The sequence below is a fragment of the Leptidea sinapis genome, chromosome 46, assembly GCF_905404315.1.
Source record: "Leptidea sinapis chromosome 46, ilLepSina1.1, whole genome shotgun sequence".
Taxonomy (NCBI): domain Eukaryota; kingdom Metazoa; phylum Arthropoda; class Insecta; order Lepidoptera; family Pieridae; genus Leptidea; species Leptidea sinapis.
In genome coordinates, this window is record NC_066310.1 from 2,370,863 (window position 1) to 2,395,857 (window position 24,995).

A 24,995-nucleotide genomic window follows, 5' to 3' on the forward strand; every position below is an offset into this window, starting at 1 on the left:
ATATTTTTATATATAAATAATGATTTAGATAAAAGAAATACGGATAAAGAACTACAAAAAACTTAAATAGTGAGATTAACGGGTATATAAAGATATACAATAAAGACGAAACATTTTACTATCGAGTTAAAAGGAAGTTGTTCAACTAATGTACTTGTATTGGAGCCATAAACTGATAATGCAGGGGAGCCTGCTGCACGTAGAAGAAGATACAGTATCAGAAATGAATACATTAGAAAAGCATCTCATTGTTATGAGTTACCTTAAGTGTTAATCCCGCTAAGAGTTAGCTAAGTCTGCAGTCAGATATTTTCAATGAATCAGCCTCCGCTGAACCCACGACGGACGGTTTAGTCGGTAACGTAAAACTCGGCTGAAACTAATTCAACACTTGTTGTGCTTCTACATGCGGCATCCCGAGGAGCTGTTCCTTCGCTAAACTCTGGACCAAGAAACACTCTAATTAACAGTTGTAGCATAAAAAATAAAAACATTGGAGTGGAAGCGGTTCCTGGTTTGGACAAATAAAATAAGTCTGGCAGCCAAGAGATCGAAAAAGAAACAGTCACGCAATTTAAACGATTGCGATAACATAGTTGCTGCAAGCGGGAAGCTCTGCTGAATGACTGTGAGAGATATTAGATGGAGGGAGGTGGAGAAGACCTATGCCAGAGGGAGAACCCATAAAGCCGGTGTAGTTTAATTTTAATTAAAGTCAACGTCAAATATATTTGTATTCAAGTAGGTATAGTGCCTTTACCTATCGAAAAATTACATTACCATCGCTTAAAGTAAAGTGTATGTACATGTAAAGTGAATGTTGAAGAGAATCGGCGAGATATTTAACAATTGCTCTTTTAAAATCTGATCGGAATGCGTATGACGTCAAATGTGTTATTCCGGTAGGGTCTGAGTGCGCGCGTGTCTACGGCACAGCAACTGGGCGTGGCGTGGTTGGAACGGCACCTGCGGCTGCTGAGCGAGTGGGCGGAGCCTTACGCGTTAGCCGTGGTCGCCTACGCGCTCACCTGCGCTAAGGCACCTAGTGCTGAGCACGCCTACCGCCTGCTAAAGCGTCGCCAACGCTCTGAAGGTACCTTCATTATTATCCACATCATTTTTTAAATAGTTTTATTTCATGCAATCAGTCGAGAGACTATGAACAGATGTGCTCTGAGATTATTGGCGATCAGAGTAATTTCCTCATTAGGAAGTCCTCTGTTTTAATCTAATATAGCAAGCCCTTATGCCCTCGGTCAAATACCTGTTTATATCCAGAAATACAGATGAGCAGTATTCCTTATTTTCAAAATCCACATCATTTATTCTCAATATTTTTAAATAGTAAACGGGCAAGTCATGGAAAGTGAAAAACAACAGACAGCCCATTGACATCCACAATACTCTGTTGAAGCTAATTGTAGCCGGCCTTTGAAGTGGGAATATGCTCTTAGTAGTTTCGGTTCGGGAATACTACAGTTTCAGATAATACCACAACGTGCTAGGGAAAAAGTTTCTTGTGTCACGCGTGGTTGTTCAACTCCAGATATCAAAGTGGTGCGGGTGAAATTTCACATTCTTGCGTGGATTCCGGTCGTGAAATTTGGCTGCTTATCCTGAATAATTCTTTAATATTCACTCTGATAAATGCGGTAAAAGATGTATAGAGACCCCACATCTGTACGCAACGGCAAAGAATCAAGCCTATCGGAGATGATTATACGATCGTAACTGATTCAAACCGCTCTTTATTGTATGTGGTCGAATGGAAGGAGCTGATACTGGGTGGAGGAGGGTGACAGCGCCACAGACATTACACGACACATATTTTGTATCGCATTAAACGACGTCAAGTCATACGCATTTTCCTGTTAAATTTATAAGAATAGGAGAGCTTATATGAACGAGGATCTGTATTGTGGACTTAGCCCTGTGGGAGTATTTTTTTAATATATATCCATTGTGCAGGTGGCCTGGTATACTGGGGTAAGGAGGCAGTGCCTCCGCCCCCGTACAAGATGGAGAATCAGAAGCCGTTCCTGCTGCCGCGGCTGCCCTACGTGTATGATTCTAACAACATTGCCACCACTGCGTACGCGCTACTGGCTTGCATGGACCACCAGGTATATGTCTGCGTTACGCCAGGGTTTCCTTGATCAGGGTCCATCATGAAGAAATACAACACTAAGAATTTCTCAGTTTATTGAAGCACAACTGCTAGTATAGATATGAACCGTCTTTACATAAAACAACCGCTTTTATAGCTTAATAGATGAAACAGAGTAGATACAACTTCTTATAAAACACAAATAAAAGTAGGTATTGTAAAATAATTCCTAAATACAGCTCAATAAATGTATTAGTGAATTTATATAACTTCAAATGATTTATATAATAGTTTGTTCATTTAATTTGAACAAACATTACGAAGTAAGAAAATGGCGCTGCAAGCAAGTTTCGAAATACAATTAAGAAAGACTTAATGCATAAAATTATAAAGTTTGATACAGAATAACGATTTTAATTCTAATACTATTTTTAATTTTAACATTTTCACATTCAATTAAGTATTTTAACAATAAATGAAACATGAAACATCTTCAAACAATTCAAACAGTCAAAACAGTGTCTATTAACATTTAATAATATATTAAATAACAGTTTTATGTTTACAAATAGCTATTTGTATTTAAATCTTATATATTTCAGATATATCTATAATAATATATTCAGTTTAACGACAAACTAAAATATAAATATCAATAGTTGCAAACAATTGACGGTAGGTGGCGATTTGCGCCCATATATACATGACACATAATAGTGTTCTAGGCCAGTGGGGGCTTCTTTATGTCAAAATCAAATATTATGTTTATATTTAAGTAGGTTCATTAAAACAATTGATACATCGATTACATTTGTAATACTACCACCAATATGCAGCGTATTTTGAGGAGAACTGGCAAGTTACTTGACAGTTGGTCTTTTAAAACTAGGAATGAAAATACAGTGTTATCAATCACAAAGTTAATAAGGTCACTCATAATGTATGAATAAGGCTTGCTCTCTATGTAAAATGAATAATCAATATTTTGAAAATCATTACTATTTTTTATTCTAACGTTGGGTTACTATTTTATTAATTACCGACCTGGGTGATCTGAGTGGTAGTGTGTATACTTGGTAAATCACGTTTTCCCAAAGGTGAGAGATTGCTAAATCGATTATTCGCCCAGAGATATCAAAACTTTCAACTAGATCGATATGTACTGAAGTAAAAAATATGATTTGTATAATATGATTGATATAATGTTGATTTCAGGACAACAACGAGGCGATTGTGATGTGGCTGAACGCACAGAGACTCCGTGATGGCGGCTGGGCTTCGACGCAGGTACATGCTGTGATATACGCTACTCCTAATACAAAAATCTAAGTCACAATTTTATTTTCAATACATTAAAATACATACTTCTGCTGCATTTTCCTTGAGAAATGTTACGAAGAGCTGTTTGACCTAATTCCTGCCGAAACATTAAAGTACTTAATGTACGACATTTCTACTTTGGACTTGTATACAAATTTGGCGTATTTCGAGATGTGTTACACTTTCTAAAAAAGCGTACCCCATAAAGGCCGGCAACACTCGGGTGTACTGGTGTTGCAAGATAGCATGGGCGGTGGTGATCACTTAATATAGTGTGGCCTGTACGAAGGTTTATCCTAATCTCTATATATATATATCGGAGATTTATTTGGATTTAAAATCGGGCGTCACGGTGTTGGTATCCTCCATGTTGTTTTAAGTCGATCAGTGCGCACAACGAAGACGAATGCGACTTCTCAATGAGCGCTCTACTGATGGACAATAATAACTAACTTCAATCGTGTCACAGACATTGACGTACACAATGACAACTTCAAATACACTTTGACAGATGACGTTCGCCATCAGTTCAGACACAATACACAGAGTAGAATATAATCATACAGGCCATATTACTTTTATATTCTAATTCTCCGACATATATATATATAATGAAAATGGTCATTGTTTGAGGCTCTTTCATGCCTTATCCACTGATCGTGTCCACATGAAACCACCACCATTCGATTCGAAATTTATCCTAGATGGTTTATGGCTACTATATTTTTTATTGTTTAAATTTATTTCCTTTTAAAATTAGCCCAGCGAAGCGGGCAGGTACGGCTAGTATTTCATAAAAACAACCAATAATCACTTAACGAGGCATTTTATTCTTGTTGACAGGACACATACATAGCGCTCCGGTCCCTCATCGAGTACACGAACAGGAAGCGATTGAGAGACGTGAGCGCGCTGACTGTGACCGTGGACGCGGTCGCACTCAACGGCAGCACGAAGACGCTACACGTGCGTAACGATGAGCTCGGGATCATGCAGAGTGTGGACGTGAGTATCTCTAGTTGTATGTGAACGAGCTGACTTCGACCGTTAAGTGTTTAATGTTTGTGAAAGGAATACATTTTGAAAGTAATTTACTGGATAAAGACATTCAAAGAGTTTGGACCGACAATACAAACTATTAACTATGAAATCCGCGTCAACCATTTTTTGTGAGGGATATGGGCGTGGCGTCTATGACGCGGTCAAAATTAACCAATCACATTGCTTCCCGCTAAAAGCCAAAATTGGTTATTGCTCAGAAATGTATCACTGCATTGTATATTGTACCATTAAGTTCTTCCGGCTGATGATGATGATTAAGTTCTATGAAATATTTTTATTTAAATGTCCAGAAGCAACAAAATGATTTGGTAGCACTGTACACAATAACATACGTTTTAATATTAATTTTTATTAATTAAACTAAGTCAATTGTACTCACCGGTGAACTACTATTCGATTTTTACATCGCAAAACGGAACAATTCGGCATTGTTGTCGCTGTTTAGGCCAAATATGCCTAAAGGGTTTTTATAAATAGTGAAACAGTCACCGCATTACTTAATTAATTTATTAATAAATCAAATATTGTGGGTGCACAAAGAGTTGAACTAATTCCTTCTCTTTCCTACCTGCATCCTATCCCTCCCACTTTCGTAGTAGCGCGAGCGCAGCTGATCGTTGCGTTCCGCGAGGAGTAATTACTTAATTAGTATTGATCAAGTATTGAACGAGTATTGAACTTGTCAACGCCGTGATAACTCATTAATTCGTCTCCTAACGTGTAATCTCGTGATCAAGTGTCTTGTGATCCCTAGTTTTACTATTATTGAATTCGGGAAGAAAGAGTTGCCACTCAAAGAAAACGCCTACAAAATAAAGAGGGAAATTCGCGACCCGGCACGTGGTGGAAGGATCGCTGCTGCTCTGGTAAGTCCTCCTGTCTTCTTTCCTTACACCGGCTTCCTAATTAAAATTTTACCTAGATCCAGCGCATACAGTCGCTTTCATCTCGCGTTGCACGTTCTGTGTCTAAACGCGCATCAAGAGGAAATCTTAGCAGCTCAGTATTGTTGGTCTATCTCTTTATATATCTGTTACTGGACATCCGCCTCGATTTGTGCATCAGATGAGCGTCTGTGATTTCAGAAGTGTATTGAGATATGTAAAATATACAGTATGGTCTGCATATCTATGAAATAAATAAAAATATAAGTAATACTAGTCCACAGAACTATCGCAAAAATAATTATTTAATTAAAAACTTTAAATTTAAAAAGTGAAATTTTCAAACAAAATAAATATTGAAATAAATATACTTTGAATTAGCAGTACTGTTTAGACGACGTACATTGACCTCTGGATCATCGGCTTCACCTTTGATTTGTTTGATTATTTGCGACGAAATAAAAATTCTCTATGTTCATTCTTACGAACACTTTTTTATTTCGGTATAACTGAACTGAACTGTAAATTAAATATTGTGCATCTTATTGTATATTAAAAAAAAACTCACCCGTATTCGCAAACGTTCACGTCAAAGAAAAAATAAATGTCAAATTCACCGTAAAAGCAATAACAATTAACAAACTTAAAAACACAATTTACACATGTACACACATACAGTAGTAGACAGTGTCCACTTCAGATTGATTCCTTCGAAAGGCAAACACATAATCTATTCGCCCAGAAGACTCGCGATACACTGGTCACTGATGAGTGATGTGGTGAACATTCAAATAACAAAAAAATTAAGTCTTTAATAGGGAATACCTCACAATTATAGTTTATCGATACTTTTTTACCAGATTATTTAGCATTCATTACCAAATACCTACCAAGATAGTTGTGTTATTCGAATGTTATTATAATTTTAACAAATTATAAATTTAATGAACTTCTAGCAAGTGTTAATGAACTTCTAGTAAGTGTTAGTTTTTACGATTTAACTTACGAAACTACTGTTTTGTGAGTTGTGGGTGACTAAAAGGGTTTTTTGATGTGACTGAGTCATGCTGTCGTCCTATGACTACAGTACGATCGGACCAGGCTCGTTCGGATTAAGTTCCTCACTCGCACAGAATAATGAAAGAATAATATGGGTAGGTGTGTTTGTTGGATATCTGCTGTCAACGTTTCGGCAATTTCAAGGGTAGGGTGTACCTCTGGCTGCGAGTAGATTATGAAGACCACGTCCGGTGATGTCTACAGGTCATCTGGAAGGTGTCAAGGAAGCCAAATTGGCTTCAATGAAGCTAGGGGTCATTAATAGATCACGGTAATACTTCAAGCTGACCTAGATTCTAACGCTCTCCAAAAGCGCAGGAACACCAGATACTGCCTGTATTGTTGACGCACCCCAGTATCAGCTAGAACTTATTGCCCGCGTGCAACGCATAGCTGCTCGAATTGTTGAGGATCCAGTGCTCTGTGAACGGCTAGATCATTTGGCGTTGCTGGGAGTGTCCGAACAACTCCTTGACCTGATTCCTGCCGCCAAATTCCACTTTTGAACGACTCTCCACAAATTACGATATCACTACTCTCTTCTCCACCATCAGGATGTCAGGCGTTCCCTTTCATCTTTAAAATCAGCCTGTACACCTTTCTAAAAGCCCGGCAATGCTCCTGTTAATCCCCTTGTGTTGTAAGAGAATGTGGGCGGCGGTGATCAATTAACATCAGGTGACCTGTACGCTCATTTGTCCGTTTAATATAACCTGAGTAGCAACGGGTAAGTTAATACGGTTTTTAAAAATTAGATTGCTTTATATTACATAAAATGTAAGACATTAAAAAACGTTATTGTGTATTTCTCCTTTGTTTATAATTATTATCTGTATTACTACTTAAACAAAAAAATAATAATTTAAATAAATTCATTTTCATTTCATTTCATTAAATACACTAAGTATTTAAGTTTAAGTAATTTAGTAAGCGTAGTGATTTAAGGTTTTTTTACGATATTTCTAGAAACACTGTGCGCTAAGTATTTAAAGTTAAATAGCTTTTTGAATCGGGTATTATTTCCTTTAAAAGAAGCTATTTATCGATAGGTTGCGCCCTACCCTAAGCCGGTCCGCGTTCTTTCACTTTAGGACGGTCCGACACGTTTGAAGTCACCGCGAGAAGCGAACAGGCAACATCGCTTGTGTTCTATCCGACAAACGACCAGCGTCTTTGAACTTGAAGCACTCGGATGGCAACATCGCATTTTGATGTACAAAGATTTTCATTGAATCATTGAGTGTTGACCCAGTGACCTCGTGACCCGATTGTACAATGTACAGCATGATAATACATAGGCTGCACTGAAAGTATCGGGAATGGAATATTTCCACTGTTCCTGTCATATCAAAATCTTTTTAATTGAAAACTCCTTGGTTTTAAAAATCGAATACCATTTATTTATTTAAAAAAAGATTCTCTGTCTTGTCACAAGTTCCTTGAATCATTGAGTGTTGACCCAGTGACCTCGTGACCCGATTGTACAATGTACAGCATGTTAATACATAGGCTGCACTGAAAGTATCGGGAATGGAATATTTCCACTGTTCCTGTCATATTAAAATCTTTTTAATTGAAAACTCCTTGGTTTTAAAAATCGAATACCATTTATTTATTTAAAAAAAGATTCTCTGTCTTGTCACAAGGTCTTTTCAAACTTGTTTAGTCGTTGAGAAAATTGAATTGAAGTTTAACATAAAAACAGTGTGTTGACTGGATGATTTCTGCATTTGGTGATGAAGCCCCATGTTTGCGCCGTTATTGTTCGCATTCAATAGCATATAGCGCCACCTGGGGGGCTGGTGTACAATCCGAGCAATTGGCATCACCCTGGTCTTCGCATCGGGCGCTGAACGACTCTCTGGCCGCTTACAACGCGACACTTACCGATTGACCTTGTTCGAGTGGACACCGCTGACCACGCACGCGCCGCGTTACGCATTCAAGCATCATTGTCGCACGTGGTTTTTTATACTACTTTTTTTGCATCATCGTAGTGCCAAGTGAAGTGCTTATCTGAGGAAAGGGCTGACCAGTATCAGGTGAGTACTTCAGCCACTTGGCGTTTTATGTTTATTGATTGTGAACAGGCCAAGCTAGATTACCCGCAACCTCACTTAACCTGGACATCTAGCATTACACCGCACCCCATTTTGACTCCCTCGCATCATCATTAATTTTGATCCATTCGACCCGGATAGAACCAGCAGCTTTTGCTATTTAATTTGCTTTTATTTTTGCTTACCTAACTTAGAATCGATTCGCAATTCATACCTATTTCCAACCTTCGCATTATGTTAATATATTTAGCTTCTTACTTTAGTTTATTATATAAATATTTGTTCAATAATAAACACGTTACTCATTAATTTACAACACATTTTCAATATGGTGCTTGAAACAAAAATCAAACTTGTAGTTGGTAAGAAACAGGCAATATTTTCGCATATAAATGAACTATATAGCACTGCAAAAAAGATTTCTATTGATACAAATACTCGAAGTTCACAAGAATTTGTGGCCACGTCGGCGAATATTGAGAAATTATATAGCGAATTTAACGATCTATGTGACCAACATAACGCTTTATTATTGGAACAAAACCCAAAATTTGAATTGAATTTTAACAATTGGACCGCATTTCAAACATTATTTTCTGTTGTACAGCAAACTCGGAATGAGTTATTACAATCTCGTCGTCATCAAGTTGAACCGGATAAATCTAATTCGGTTAATAATGATTGTCGCCTACCACCACTTGACTTGGTTAGTTTTTCAGGACAACCCGAAAGCTGGCCTCTCTTTTATCACAGTTTTAGCACAAACGTTCATAATAATAAGCAACTCAATGATTCGCAACGAGTGCAATATTTGGTAGGCAAGCTAAGTGGAACCGTGCTTAACATTTTTGCAGGTATCATGCCTAATGAACATAACTATTCGACAATATGGCAGTCGTTAGTTGATAAATACCAAGACAAGCGAGCACTTGGTACTATATATTTAAATAACATACTCGACATTAGGTATGCATCTGAGACCCCCTCCCACCTCAATAGTTTTGTTGAAAAGTTTCATGCGTCTATGTCCGCATTAAAACAATTAGAAATTTCAGATTTAACAGATTTTATTTTTCTTCATCTCGCGCTTAAGAAATTAGATACAAATTTAGTACAACGCTTTGAATCATCCATTAAAAAAGATATTCCATCGAGTGCCGACTTAGTTGATTTCATAAGACACCACGTTAAGGTTCTAGAACGAACAACCAACACCAGTCGACCAAATAATATATCGAACGTTCAAAGATCTCGTGGAACCGTTTCTAAACCATCGCATAATTCTCATACCTTTGCAATAATACACAATGACAACAACACTTGCAATTTATGTAAAACCGCAAAACATTCTCATATATATCAATGCCCGGATTTTATAAAACTATCAGTTAATGAACGCTTCAATTATATTAAAAATAATAAGTTATGTATTAATTGTTTAAGTTCAAAACATATGGCGATTAATTGTAATTCAAAAAATACTTGCAAGCAGTGTAATAAGAAGCACCACTCATTAATCCATTTTCTTAACAACAAACCGGTTCCGCAACCGCTGATTCATACGGAACATCACACAGCTGTAGGCTCGTCCAGTACAGCTGAGCGGCCGCTCGAGGATGGTGCGCAGTCGCTCTGCATGCATTCGGCTAATAGTAACGTCGCATTACGTCATTTGCATAGCTTTGACACTTTGTCTATTTTACCAACCGCGCAAGTATATGTTGTGACTGGTGGTCGAAAAAGTACTATAAGGTGCTTAATTGATAGCGCCTCGCAAAATAATATTATCACGCGCGCTTCTTGCATTAGATTAAATTTAGATGTTAAACCTCTCATAAATTCATCGATTAAGACATTAGGGTCTATTTCCACTCCTATTAAAGGTTACGTTTCACTTACAATACAGTCACGTGTTTCAGACGCTCAATACAATTTAATTCTTTTAGTTGTAGATAATATAACTGAACCGTTACCGGCGCACACGATTGACAAGTCGACTGTACATTATTTTGAACATTTATCGCTCGCTGATGAATCTTGGAACGCGCCCGGAAATATAGACGCCATTCTCGGTGCTCAGATGTTCGCTTTTATATTATTGGGCGGTAAAGTTATACCACCACCGCTCGGTCGCTCTGCTCACTCGTCCAGTGTCATTTGCTCAGCACCCCACGCGCTTGAAACAACGCTTGGCTATATTGTTATGGGGGAAATACCTTCCACTCATTCTAACGATATAGTCTGGTCCTTCGGCCCTTTAGTAAATAATTTAAATAACATTTTAGTAAAATTTTGGTAGCTGGAGCAAGTGCCTTCTGTTAATAATATAAGTCCTGAAAATAAGGAATGTGAGCAGATTTTTAAATCAACGGTCGCAAGAAGTTCGCTTCCTTTTAAGAGCGATCCTAAGTTATTAGGTAATTCTTTTATTTACGCTCAACGTCGTTTGACCGCGTTGGAACGAAGATTCCATGCGTTTCCCGCTTTACGTAAAGCCTACAATGAAGTTATTGTAGATTATATTGAAAATGAATAATTATCAGAAATTCCCTATTCTTTAAACGCTATATCTGACGGCTACTTTATTCCGCATCACGCTGTTTTTCGGCCAGATAAATCGACAACAAAAACTCGCATAGTTTTAGACGCAAGTGTTAAAACCGATTCTGGCGTATTGCTTAATGACTTATTGCATATTGGGCCTAACTTGCAGGCAGATTTATTTACACTTCTTTTAAGGTTTCGTTATTTTAAAATCGCTTTAAACGCAGATATAAAACAAATGTATTTAAGAATTTTTTTGTCAGAAAATGATCGTAAATATCAAAAAATTTTATACCGCTTCGCTGATAACGAACCAAATCGCATTTTTCAATTTAATTCAGTGGCTTTTGGCCTTCGCTCTAGTCCGTACTTAGCTATGCGGACTGTACGACAGCTCGCAGAGGATGAACGTGAACGCTTTCCTCTCGCTGCTGAAGTTGCTACACAGGAACTATTCATGGACGATCTGACCACCTCAGTACACTCTGTTGACGACGGTATACGCTTGGCGGACGAGTTACGCGCGTTATTCAAATCCGGAGGATTTAATTTGGTAAAGTGGGCAAGTAACTCGCACGTTCTTCTCACACACTTACCGGAGTCACACCGCGCGTCGATTGAGTTCAGCGATGACAATAGTAATCTAAAGGTGTTAGGCTTGAAGTGGATACCTACTACCGATACCTTCACGTTTACTATATCCTCAACATCTGTAGGCAGTACTAAACGGGCGATACTTTCAATTATATTGCTCGCTTGTTTGACGTTCTAGGATTTGTTGCACCTGTCATATTATACGCAAAACTTTTGATACAAGAACTTTGGCTTGCAAAGGTAGAGTGGGATCAGGAACCACCGGAAACTATAACCGAACGTTTTATTAAATTTAAAAATGAATTATCATTATTGGCTAACTTGCAAATACCACGCCACTTAGGTGTCGCAGCTGGCTGTACTGTGCGCATGCTCGCCTTTGGGGACGCTAGTATCAAAGCATACGGCTGCGTATTATTTTTGCATGTAACACATCCAAATCATGAAGTTTCCATACATTTTGTTTGCGCCAAATCAAAGGTGCCTCCTCTTAAAACAATTACTTTAGCAAGGCTTGAATTATGTGCCGCATTGCTTGCATCTGAGCTTGTGAAACAAGTGCATTCTGCATTTCATGACCGCTATTCTATAGACGAAATCTATGTTTTCTCTGACTCCACAATCGCATTGTCTTGGATTCATTCATCTCCACATCGGTGGCAAGTATTTGTTGCCAACCGAGTCAGTAAAATACAAGATATTCTTTCGCCTGAACGCTTTTTTACATAGATGGGTCACAAAATCCAAGTGATAGGGCCTATCAAGAGGCTTATTACCCTCTCAATTAATAAATCACCCGCTTTGGTGGTATGGTCCTCCATGGATGCGCCGTCCGACAACGGACTGGCCTATAGTGCCATTTGAACCATCACGTATTGATGGTATAGTTCCCGAGTTTAAAAGTACAGTTACTCTGACTGCTACAGTTAATATTAACAATTCGCCGGTTCTGGAATTATCGCATAGAATTTCTTCTTGGAAAAAATTGTTACGCATCATTGTTTATATCCTTCGTTTTATGAAAAAACTACCACGCAGCACTACAATTCATATCGCTGACATTGAGGCTGCTGAACTGGTAATTATTCGAGAATTACAAAGAAAATATTTTTCTGACGAAATAAAAAACATAAAAAAGGGTAACGTATCATCCCCTTCTTTAAGAAAACTAAATCCGTTTGTAGATGATAACGGATTGCTTCGTGTTGGTGGTAGATTAATAAACGCAAATATACCATTTGAAAATCGCCATCCAATTCTTTTACCTCGTCGTGATCATTTGATTGATATTATAATTGATGATTATCATCGATCAAATTGTCATACAGGTTCTCATCTTCTTCTGTCATTACTAAGACAGAGATATTGGATTATTTCGGCTAGAAATATTATCAGACAACGCATAAGAAATTGTAATTTCTGTTTTAAGGTGGCACCGTCGCATCTTTCGCCTATAATAGCAAACCTCCCTCCTGCTCGTGTACAACAAGCTAAGCCTTTTACACACACTGGCATCGACTATGCTGGGCCTGTCAATATTACTCTTACCCTTTGAAAACGTGGCGTAAAAAGTCAAAAGGCATACATATGTCTATTCGTGTGTTTAACAACGAAGGCAGTGCATATTGAAATTGCATCTGACTTAAGCACCAAAACTTTTTTAGACGCCCTTAAACGGTTTTTAGCTAGAAGGGGTCCAGTATCTTGTATTTATTCCGATAATGGAACCAATTTTATTGGTGCGAAACGGAAATTGGATGAATTATACATTTTTTTATGTTAAAAAAATATGTCTACCGCATTGCAAACAGAATTAAACAGCCATAGAATAACGTGGCGGAATATTCCTGCACGCGCACCTCACTTTGGAGGACTGTGGGAGAGCAACATAAAAAGCATAAAAACTCATTTATATCGCTGCATAGGTCAACAGTTGTTATGTTATGAAGAATTGTTGACTTTACTAGTGCAAATAGAATGTCTCTTAAATTCGCGCCCACTGTGCTTAATATCGGATGAACCACATACTATTCTAACTCCCGCACATTTTTTAAACACGACACCTTTACAGTCTCTGCCCACATATGAAATGGACGAATCTATGAGCCTCTAAAACAGAAAGAGACTCTTAGATAGTTTAGTTCATAATTATTGGAAACGGTGGCATGTAGATTATCTACACACATTGCAACATAGACAAAAATGGAACACTCCAGATAGACCAATTCAGCCAGGTACTCTTGTTCTCATTCACCAAGATAATACACCACCATTGCGCTGGCCTACGGGTATTATTGAACAAGTATTCCCCGGAAAAGACGGAGTTGTTCGCGTTGCATTAGTACGCACTGCTACTGGAACTTTTAAGCGTCCAGTAGTTAAGTTGTGTCCGCTTCCATCACAATAATTTTTTTTCAGTAACTATTACATTTATCAATAACATAGATTCTTAAGCATTTTTTTTTGTATTCGCATTTAATTTAACGCATCACCGCATCTCATATTATATATTACGCACCGCATTTTTAAATATTGGTATGTTCATGCCAAATCTTCTGATCATAACCCTCTCCTACTTTCTTACACCTTTTCCTTACCCGCGTTTTTCCTTTGAAAATCCCATGGATTTCCAAGCCGGGGAGTATGTTTGCGCCGTTATTGTTCGCATTCAATAGCATATAGTGCCACCTGGGGGGCTGATGTACAATCCGAGCAATTGGCATCACCCTGGTCTTCGCATCGGGCGCTGAACGACTGACTCTCTGGCCGCTTACAACGCGACACTTACCGATTGACCTTGTTCGAGTGGACACCGCTGACCACGCACGCGCCGCGTTACGCATTCGAGCATCATTGTCGCATGTGGTTTTTTATACTACTTTTTTCGCATCATCGTAGTGCCAAGTGAAGTGCTTATCTGAGGAAAGGGCTGACCAGTATCAGGTGAGTACTTCAGCCACTTGGCGTTTTATGTTTATTGATTGTGAACAGGCCAAACTAGATTACCCGCAACCTCACTTAACCTGGACATCTAGCATTACACCGCACCCCATTTTGACTCCCTCGCATCATCACCCCATCCAAAACGACAATTAATCGCTGGTTTGCTGAATTTCAAAGTGGACGTGTCAAGCTCAGTGATGATCCCCGTCAAGGTCGTCCAAAAACTGCAGTCACCAAAGAAAACGTTGATGCAGTGCGTAAGCTGATTGAGGAAGATCGACATGTGACATACCGAGAAATTCAGGCAACTTTAGACATTGGCATGAGTCAAATACAAATAATCTTGCATGAATAATTAGGTGTAGCAAAGTTGTCTTCCCGATGGATACCGCATTTGCTCTGTGAAGAGCAAAAAGCGGCTCGCGTTACTTGGTGCGTCAGAACTCTCGAAAGATTCCACGCAGGATCCTCAAATCCTGTATACAATATCGTATCAGGTGACGAATCCTGGATATACGCGTACGAACCCAAAACAAAAAACCAGTCACGAGTTTGGGTGTTCGAAAATGAGTTAAAGCCAACAAAAATTGTTCGTTCACGGAGTGTTGCAAAAAAAATGGTGGCCACGTTTGACTCCAAAACCGGCTATGTTGCGGCTATTCCTCTTGAAGGACAAAGAACGGTAAATGCAGAATGGTATGCTAGCATTTGTTTGCCACAGGTCGTTTCTGAACTCCGTAAAGAGAACTGCAACCGCCGCATCATCCTCCATCACGACAATTCGAGTTCTCACACCGCGCACAGAATAATAGAGTTTTTAGAGCAAGAAAACATAGAATTATCGCCAAGACCATCCGCCGTAAAGCCCCGACCTAAGCCCTAATGATTTCTATACTTTCCCTAAAATAAAGAATAAATTGTGTGGTCAGAGATTTTCATCACCTGAAGAAGCTGTGGACGCCTACAAAACGGCCATTTTGGAGATCCCAACTTCCGAATGGAATGGTTGCTTCAATGATTAGTTCCATCGTATGAAAAAATGTGTCAAATTTCGCGGAGAATACTTTCTAAAGCAATAAATACATTTTTAAATAGTAATGTTGTGTCACTTCCTTGATTCCCGTATTATTCAGTGCCGCTCAAAATTAAAAGTCTACTTTTTGACCTAACCAGTGCACCGATTTTTTTCATGTTTTGTATATCGGCAGCAAATGTAATAACAAGTATGTGGCTACATTTATTTCATAGATGTAAAATACATACTGTATATTTTTATCAATGGGAGGCTCCTTTGCACAGGAAGTCGGCTAGATTATGGGTACCACAACGGCGCCTATTTCTGCCGTGAAGCAGTAATGTGTAAAAAATTATTATACTTCGGTCTGAAGGGCGCCGGAGCTATTGAAATTACTGGGCAAATAAGACTTAACATCTTATGTCTCAAGGTGACGAGCGCAATTGTAGTCCCGCTCAGAATTTTTGGGTTAGTAGGTAGAGCGTGTCAATTACCATCAGCTGAACACCGTTCAGCACATCACAAGCTCGTCTCATCCCTTAATTTAAAAAAAAATGTATGATGATGACAGATCCCGGAGGCGTGGGGCACGGTGAAAGTGACAGCTCGCGGCGCGGGGCTGGCCGTGCTCCAGATGTCGGTGACGTACAACGTGGACGTGGCGCGCTTCCAGACGCCGCCGCCGCGAGCCGCCTACTCGCTGCTGGCGCGGGCGCACTACCACGGACGGAACCAGTCGCACGCGCAGTACCAGACCTGTGCGAGGTAACTCCAATATTAATCTTACTTAAAGTCAAAAGAGCCAGTGACTTATGGGGTGTCTCAGTTCATATTGTTAAATAATTAATTTAAATTATTGCTCCTGAGTTGGCCTTAATCTATAACAGCCGTATTGATGAGGGAGTTTTTTCTGATTTACTTAAATATAGCAAAATTAGTCCACTTTTTAAATCTGGCAGTGTAACTGTTCCTAATAATTATAGACCTATATCAGTCTTACCTACTGTTAGCAAAATTTTTGTAAAAATTATTTTACTGCAGTTAACGAAATATTTCTATGTATACAACTTAATGCATAGAAATCGATTGGTTTTACTCAAAATTCATTAAAAACTGATGCTGGTGTCGAGTTAATAAATAATATTTTTGATGCTTGGGAAGATTCTTTTGATGTTTTGGGTGTTTTTTGTGACTTCACAAAAGCGTTTGATTGTGTTCACCATGAGACTCTTATTAATAAATTATATCGCTGAAACTATTAGAATCATATTTACAAGGAAGAATCCAATTCATTAATGTAAATGGAAAGCAATCCTCTGGTTAGGATTGCTTTCCATTTATTGGTCTCAATGGGCGTACCTCAAGGCTCGATACTGGGACCTTTCCTATTTCTAGGATATATTAACGATCTGCCACTTTTTATAAATAACAAGTATCATATTATAGTCTTGTCTTTGACAAATCTTTGTTATTAAGAATTAAACGTCAGTAAGATCAGTGTGATGAAATAAAAAATGCTTTGTTAGGAGTATCAAAATGGTTCAATATGAATAATATATTATTGAATAAAATTAAAACAAAATGTTTGAAATTGACAAATGTAAGGCAAGTACACACAAAAGTAAATATTAATGACACAGAATTGAGAATTGATGATAATGTTGTATTTTTAGGTGTATCATTAGATTCAAAACTTCAATGAAATGAAGTGGTCATTTTCATTGAGGGTAAATTAAGTAAAGTAGATACGAGAAGTTTATACATTATACTATGGGATCGTGCAGCGGACGTAAATTATTCAAAAAAGTGCTGTACGTGTGCCATATACCAAATGAGCCCACGAGAATCTCTAAAGGAAAAATTCAAAGAAATTCATATTATGACCATGTACGGCCAATAGCACATTATGCACCTCCTGTAATTGATGTTTCAGTCCTGAAAACCGCAAATGTTGAGACTTCTGATCCATCTATCATGGTAACCGAATTTAGTAACTAATTTTGTAATTTACCAATCAAACATAAATCCAAAAGTTCACCAGCTGATGCTGCTACTCATGTCAGACTCAGTGCCTAACTCTTTCTTTACAATAAACTAGCATATAGACCAACAAACCGCGAGAGAGGGAAGAACATATTCTCTAACGGTGATACAAAAGGAAAGCTAATCATACAAAACGTAAACAGTCAGCCATGCATGGTATTAAGCTCCTTAGTACTTTGAATATTAAAACACTAGCTAACGCACACATTGACAACGCAAAATTGGCTACGCATTATCGGTTGTCAGGTGATCTATACGCTAGTATTTTCTAAGTAGCGTTACATAATGCATCATAGATCATATAGTCACAGTTACGTTACGAGTTGTGCTAATAAAAAATTCTGTAATTCTTGTAAGACAATGGGCTCGCCCTGCAATACGTGGGCTAAAAGAATAGGCTGCGAAATGTTGGGGTGTATTTAAATAAAATATGAATGATATAAAAATCTCAGTAAACTGAAATTCAAAAATGAGATATTAAGAAATTAATTTTCATGTTAGTTAATAAGAACAATACACACACACGCACACACACCTATATATATATATTAATTTGATCTGACAGCCAAAAGGGGATTAACATTTTAAAGGCCTGTTTTTTAAGCAATCAACATAGTAAAACACCATGATTTTATTCATATATATATATATTTGTGTATGTAAATATATGTACTGACTAGCTTCCGTCCGAATAAAATCATGGTGTTTTACTATGTTGATTGCTTAAAAAACAGGCCTTTAAAATGTTAATCCCCTTTTGGCTGTCAGATCAAATTAATATATATTTTTAGAATATTTTTAAGAGCTGTAGATTATGTATAAATAAATTAATAAACATGTTGCGTGTATAGTTGGACGCTGCTGGAGGAGTCGCCTCGGTCGGGCATGTCGGTGATGGAGGTGACGATCCCGACCGGCTACATGATCCAGCAGCAGCGACTCGACGCGTACGTTCTGTCCCGCACCGTGCACACGCTGCAGCGAGCCAAGTACACGCCCACCAAGATATACTTCTACTTCGACTACGTGAGTAACAACGGCAACTTACTGTGGAAATACACGGGGGAACACTTGGAAACATTTCTAGCTCTAATTAATAAATAATAGTTCCAAATCCTTCCAGACTGGCGCTAGAGTAGCAAGTGTTGTGAATTGAATTTAGCCGTTGTTTATGGAGTGAAGTGCGCTTAGAAATTAAAAATATTTTAAGTGACTAAATTATATTTTAACTACCTACTGATTTGTAAAAGAGATCACATAAAAAATTATGAAAGGGTAATCATTAACTTATTTATAATATAAATGTTAGTTATTATAAATTTGACGCTTCCTTTAAAATTTACATCTTACTACTATGCGTCCGCCCTAGCTTAACGCCTTCTAATGAATACTTTCGATACATAGAGTTCTCGTAACCCCTACCCACGGACTAGTAAAAAAATAAGCACTTCGTGTTACCTTACATAACAGTGTAGCACCAAAACAAGCCGATTAACGTGTAAATACATAGCCCCACGCACATACTTACACTACTACAGGCCGATAGGCGGCCATTATGAGAATTGTCATCGTCTGTGACCGATCAGTTTGCGTCTCAATAAAATATTTTAAAAATGCCGTCGTGCGTTGTGAAAAAGTGTAAAAAGGATACTATGAGTATTTCTGGCCATATATGATTATTTAAGGGAGAAAAAATTGTGTAACTAGTATCCCCCGTAACCACACACACTCTAGCATAACGGTGCTTCACTTGCTAATATCACGGTGCAGAGTCCTTCTTTTTTTACTCGTCCGTGACCCACATAAATATTGTTATGATATTTTATTTGTTCACGAAATTATTTAAAAATATAATAACATGCTGGGTTATTCAAATATTTAAAAAGCGACGACATTAGTCAAATATATGGCGTTAAAGTACCAAATAATGACCAAATGTCAATTTTCAACCTTAAATTTGTTGTTATGAACTATGACGTCAAAGATGCAAGCATTCAAACTTTTCTTTAATACTATGTTTTTTTTTAAATAAGAATATGTATACCGAAAGAAAACTGTTTCTCTATATTGCCTATTTTATTCCATTCGAAATGGTATTATGTCGAGTGGTGACCGGTGGTGGTGTGACTTGCAGCTCGACCGGGAGGTGACCTGCGTCAACTTCACAGTGGAGCGCTGGTTCCCGGTGGCCAATATGTCGCGGTACCTGCCCATCCGGGTCTACGACTACTACGCACCAGGTAAACAACTACTTTACTTAAAATCATCGTGAGCATTCTCAAACGTAATGAAATAATACTTTATACTGCACCATTACACAGGTATAGGAAAGCACCTTCCGTGCTTTCCTATTGATTTGATCACTGGACCGAAAGTGCGTCGTTTATTGCGTACAAATATGCGGGCGGAAAATTCGTATGAAGATCCATCACTAACGCTAATTAGCGGTCAGAATAGTTATATGAAAATCTGTTCGTAACGTATTTAATTTCAAACTTTATCCTTCAACGTCATTTGGCTTTTGAATAGAAATAGAATATTTTGATGGACTGTACTATAGCTGGCTAGTTACAACTTACGTACAAAATATGTTTTGATTTTCCTTGTAGATGTATGAAGCACTATCACTTGGGACAAATATTTTTTAAGAATAGAAAAGGGTAATATCAAATATTTAAAAAAAATGAAGTTAATTTGATTCCTTAAAAATTTTAGTTCTACCCTCATAAAAAATTAAACTGCTAAAATATTAAAAATAGCAAAAAAAAAATACTAATGATATTTTAAACAAGTGGGTGCTTGTACTGACATTTATGATTTGACTTTCAGAGCGATTCAACGAGACGATATTCGACGCACTGCCGATGTATCTCCTCAACATCTGCGAGGTGTGCGGCTCCTCCCAGTGCCCGTACTGCTCCGTGTACAACGCCGCTGCCGTGCTGTCGGGCTCGCTCGTCGTCTCCGTCGCTGTTGTCTTACTAGTGCACAATATACTGGCTAGAATAGTCACCTAACAATGAACAACACGCATTATGTATCTCGATCACTGACCTATACTGACCTGTAATACCACTGAACAGGCTGTTCTATTTGTTTGACAGCAAAAATTTTTGTGCCTATTTGAAGCGCCACTCGCGAGCGTTCAGAGAACTAATTTTGACGTATAATACAAATGGCTGCGAATGAACGTATAATACTCTGAAGTATTTTTGCATTTTGAATTAATTTCGTTCGTTTTCCGTGTTATTTATGCTGAAGCATATATCTTGAAAGATACAACGTAATTAAATACACAATTATTTTTTGTACATAGTATCCCATAATCTATCTTAGCTGAGGTTGTCATCACTAGTTTTAGTACCGCTGACTCTCGCTACATGGCCAACACGCCAAAACAGCGAATATCAAACAGGCACAAAGCACTTTGACAGCCGCCAGTCTAGTGGTATATAGTAGAGATCAGTGATCTCGATATATACCTTAAAATCAACATGATTCTTCGACGAAACGTTTGACTTCACATTTCGTGTTCATAAATACTACTCAATAACCATAGTCGTTCAGTCCCAGTATCTCTTTGTTTCTAAACTTAAGTTTAGAAATTTTTACAAAATCATGATAAATCTTACAGCCGAGCTGTCATTTTAATGTTATGGCTGTGATAGTGTCTTGTGACAAAATATGAAAATATTTTGTATAAACTACATAGGCTCTCGTGTGTATGTGTCTTATCAAAAATAATTGCCTCCCCACCCTTATCGGGACTTCTCTAGACGTATATTTTATAATAATATTTTTAAAAGGCAGATTACAGTAATGCTACAATTTTTTTCGATTTCTCTTCTATAATCTCGGTACGCGTCTATTAAGTTTCGAAAACAATAGTAATGCAAATTAATGTATTTTTAAAAATCTACTTCGGTGGCCGATTATGACGTCATGTTCAGAAATTAATGATAACGCGTAATTTAAAGCCGCTTCCGCTGAGCCTTGTTTTCGTATTTGTTAAAACAAAAACATATTTTATAAACAGATTAAGGGCGTGGCTTAACAGTTTTGTTAAATAAATGTTAACCGCGAGAAATGGATAACATCACCCGCGTTCGCCTGTGGGGAGGGAAATTAACGCATAATTTGTAAGCGTTCCACTGAATGAAGATATCATTTGTACCTATCATTTGTAGCTAGCGATAATTCTATTTGGTTTTCTTGTGATGGAGTTAGTAAAATACTTTGTTTTTCCAATTAGCTTGGCCTATTGACGTATTTACTTATCTCAATATTTAAATCAAAACTGGGTCCTTTTTTAGAATATTTTTTTCATTATATTCTTTGACTCTTTACTGTGTTATCATGTCCACAGAGAGCAGTGAATGTTTCTCAAGTAATTTTTTGTTGAATAACTCCTTGTTTCGGCGGCTATTTCCTGATCACACAAAAGTATTTAATTGGCAGTTTCATTTATTTGTATACTTAAGTATATCTATGTGTTTTCACAAAATAACAATATGTGACGCCAGGTAGCTATTATTATTGTAATATTGATCGTTATAACTAGAATTACGAGTAATATCTTAGGTTATGACTGTGTGAACATTGTGCAATTATGAGACAATACCAGTGATAAGTCACTTAGTATTACGTGAATACAAAATTTATTTATAAAATGATACAACAATATTTACGATTTGGCAGAATTTACAAAATATCTAAAAATATTATTTTAGTCGAAACATATCTTGTTGATGAAATGTTTAATGAATTCTCTAGGGTGTAGAAGCGAGTTCACAAACTAATTATTATTTTGTATGGTATAAGTAGTCCAATCTGTACGTAAAATATTCCCTTTGTAGTTAAGCCGATTTAATATTACGTTATTCGTTTTCTTGCGACGAAAGCTTGTTATATCGAAACCATACATTTCTGTACTTTGTGGGTACTAGAAACGGAATATTTGACACGATTAATTCCTTTATGATATTTAAAACTTTTGAAAAGTTGTATTTCTGGGCTCATCAATATAGCCAGTAGATTTAGAGCTACAGAACACGGTAGAAAACGTATGACACATAATATATAAGTGCAGGTATCAGGCTGAATATATACATATATATACGTGGACAGATTGGACTAAGCCATAGAAAGACCTGTGTTTTTATCATAATTATTCAATATTTTTTTTAATTTTAAAATTTAATTCAAAGCCGTTTCAATGACAATGAACTTGTGACAGTGACGTCTACTGAAGTAGTTATTGTAGTCATGTCGAGGACATCACTAGGTTTGCCACATATTATTATATTATAGAACCACCGTTTAGATTGTATGATACTTTTTATTCTGTATTATATTTAAATTGTGCAAATGATTTTATAAATACTATCGTAAGTCTTTTACAATATCACCATACTTCTTTTTGTTCTACTTTCAATTATATGTTTTTGTGCAAGTAGTTATACCTGATGTAAATCAGTATGATCTGTCCATATCAGTAATCAAATGATTCGTAATGCAATACAAAAAGTCCTGTGGCGTAGCATACCGCGATACGACCCCCACATCGCGCTGAGCCACTTCAGAAATGATATAGTCATGAAAAGTACTAACGTTAAAAGAAAGCAAGAAAGCATAAAAGTAAAAACTTTATCAATGCGACGTTAATAATATGAAATACTCTCTCAAATTAACTCTTATTTGATTTAAATATGTAACACTTGGATGCCATGCATTTAATTTAAATAAGTATAACTATGTTAACTTCCATTCCGACTTAGCTTTTAGTTGAAGTGTTCATAGACATAAGCCTTATCCCGAGAGCGGCACAACACTAGAGTGCGTTCACTCTCAAATATTATGTCGTGCTCGCAACATTGTTTATATTTTTTAATTTAGTTGTACTTTACAAAATATTAGACATTTCCATCTCGTGTATATATAAATGGTGCTTCTTACCGCTTCTTATTATTAATTGACTTATTTAACTCGTATTTCGAAGTTATACTTCTTTAGGCGCGTTATGAAAAAGTGATGAGAGTGAAATTTTAAGATGCGCGCGCATCACTATAACACAGAAGTAACAAGTTGTATTTGGTTCCTAAAATTTTCTGACGTTTGCGTCATTCGATTTTTTCTGTATTAGGATAGGCAAAGGGTTCAAGCCCATACAGCCGTATTCATTATTGAATAATTAATTGCCAAAGCCCTCCTGGCAAAATTTTTTAATTCTAAAAACGTAGAAAAGCACAAGGAATAAATCATTTTAATTATTTTTGCTTCGTTAGGCCAGAGAAGTATAACTTCTTCCGTGCATACATAAGTACACACACACTTTTTTTTATATATTTCTTACCGCAATGTGGATATATCTGACAGAAAAATCGGTCACTTTTGATTGGCAACAGCAATATTTCCAAATTTTTGAAAATTAGTATTCAGTAGTAAAGCAAGTAATGCAATGCCTTGCCTGTATTTATGTCTTTAAGGCAGCTCCAATTTATAAACAAGCATGTAAATACTTTAAGTATGAAATATGTAGAAATAGTTTTATCGTGAGATAAGAAAAAATATATCATACATATTGTGTCATTAAATATATGCCTTTCGTAATGGTTGTTAAAAATTAAGAATATTTTATTTGTCGAATGGCGCCTTATATTACACATGTTATGGACAATTTTGTATAGGGTATTTTTTAGGAATTTTACATAAATACATTCATAAGTATATTTGGAGTACTGAGAGATGAATGGAACTTTTATATAACCGTTTCATTTTACAACTAAGAAATTCTAAGGAATATATGTAGTCGTCATAGAGTGCTCCATTATATTCCAATCCACTCGTGTGTCCATTTTGATTGGCTGACTAAAATGTATGGTATTAATATTTTGATTCTGAAGTGTACAAATAACACCCGTCCAAAAGTCTAGCAATATTGAATCTCATATGACAACAAATATCATATTTATTTTATAATTATTGTAATTAACATTAAAAATGCATGTTACTTAACGTAGTATCCGTCCAAAATGTACCAATGACTGATTTTTTTATATTATATTTGTTTTTGTGTGTGTTATTCTTATAGTACTGTGTAGAATGGAATATTGTAATAGGATAGATAGAAGTATTTTGAATAAACGAATTCGTATATATCTGACTTATTATTTACAAGATGAATAGGAAAGCTAAGATTTGAGCCAGCTGCACTGACCTGTATAAATACCACTGGACAACCTGTTCCATTTGTTTGACAGTAAATTTTTTGTGCCTATTTGAAGCGGCTCTCGCGAGCGTCCAGAGAACCAATTTTGAGGTATAATACAAATCAATACGTGAGAAACGTACAATACTCTGAATTA

General features: G+C 37.0%; 1 protein-coding gene across 1 annotated transcript in view; it reads left to right on the forward strand.

Annotated features, from left to right (window-relative positions):
• The window catches only part of LOC126977923 (CD109 antigen-like), a 39,408-nt gene extending 14,622 nt beyond the window's left edge, over positions 1–24,786 (forward strand). Inside the window, exons 9-16 of the mRNA XM_050826613.1 lie at positions 907–1,093; positions 1,969–2,123; positions 3,323–3,394; positions 4,271–4,432; positions 16,160–16,353; positions 18,483–18,657; positions 19,766–19,871; positions 20,461–24,786. Coding sequence (XP_050682570.1) covers positions 907–1,093; positions 1,969–2,123; positions 3,323–3,394; positions 4,271–4,432; positions 16,160–16,353; positions 18,483–18,657; positions 19,766–19,871; positions 20,461–20,648 — 1,239 coding nt within the window. The 3' untranslated portion in view covers positions 20,649–24,786. The remainder of the gene's footprint in view (positions 1–906; positions 1,094–1,968; positions 2,124–3,322; positions 3,395–4,270; positions 4,433–16,159; positions 16,354–18,482; positions 18,658–19,765; positions 19,872–20,460) is intronic.
• The last annotated feature ends 209 nt before the right edge of the window (positions 24,787–24,995 follow it).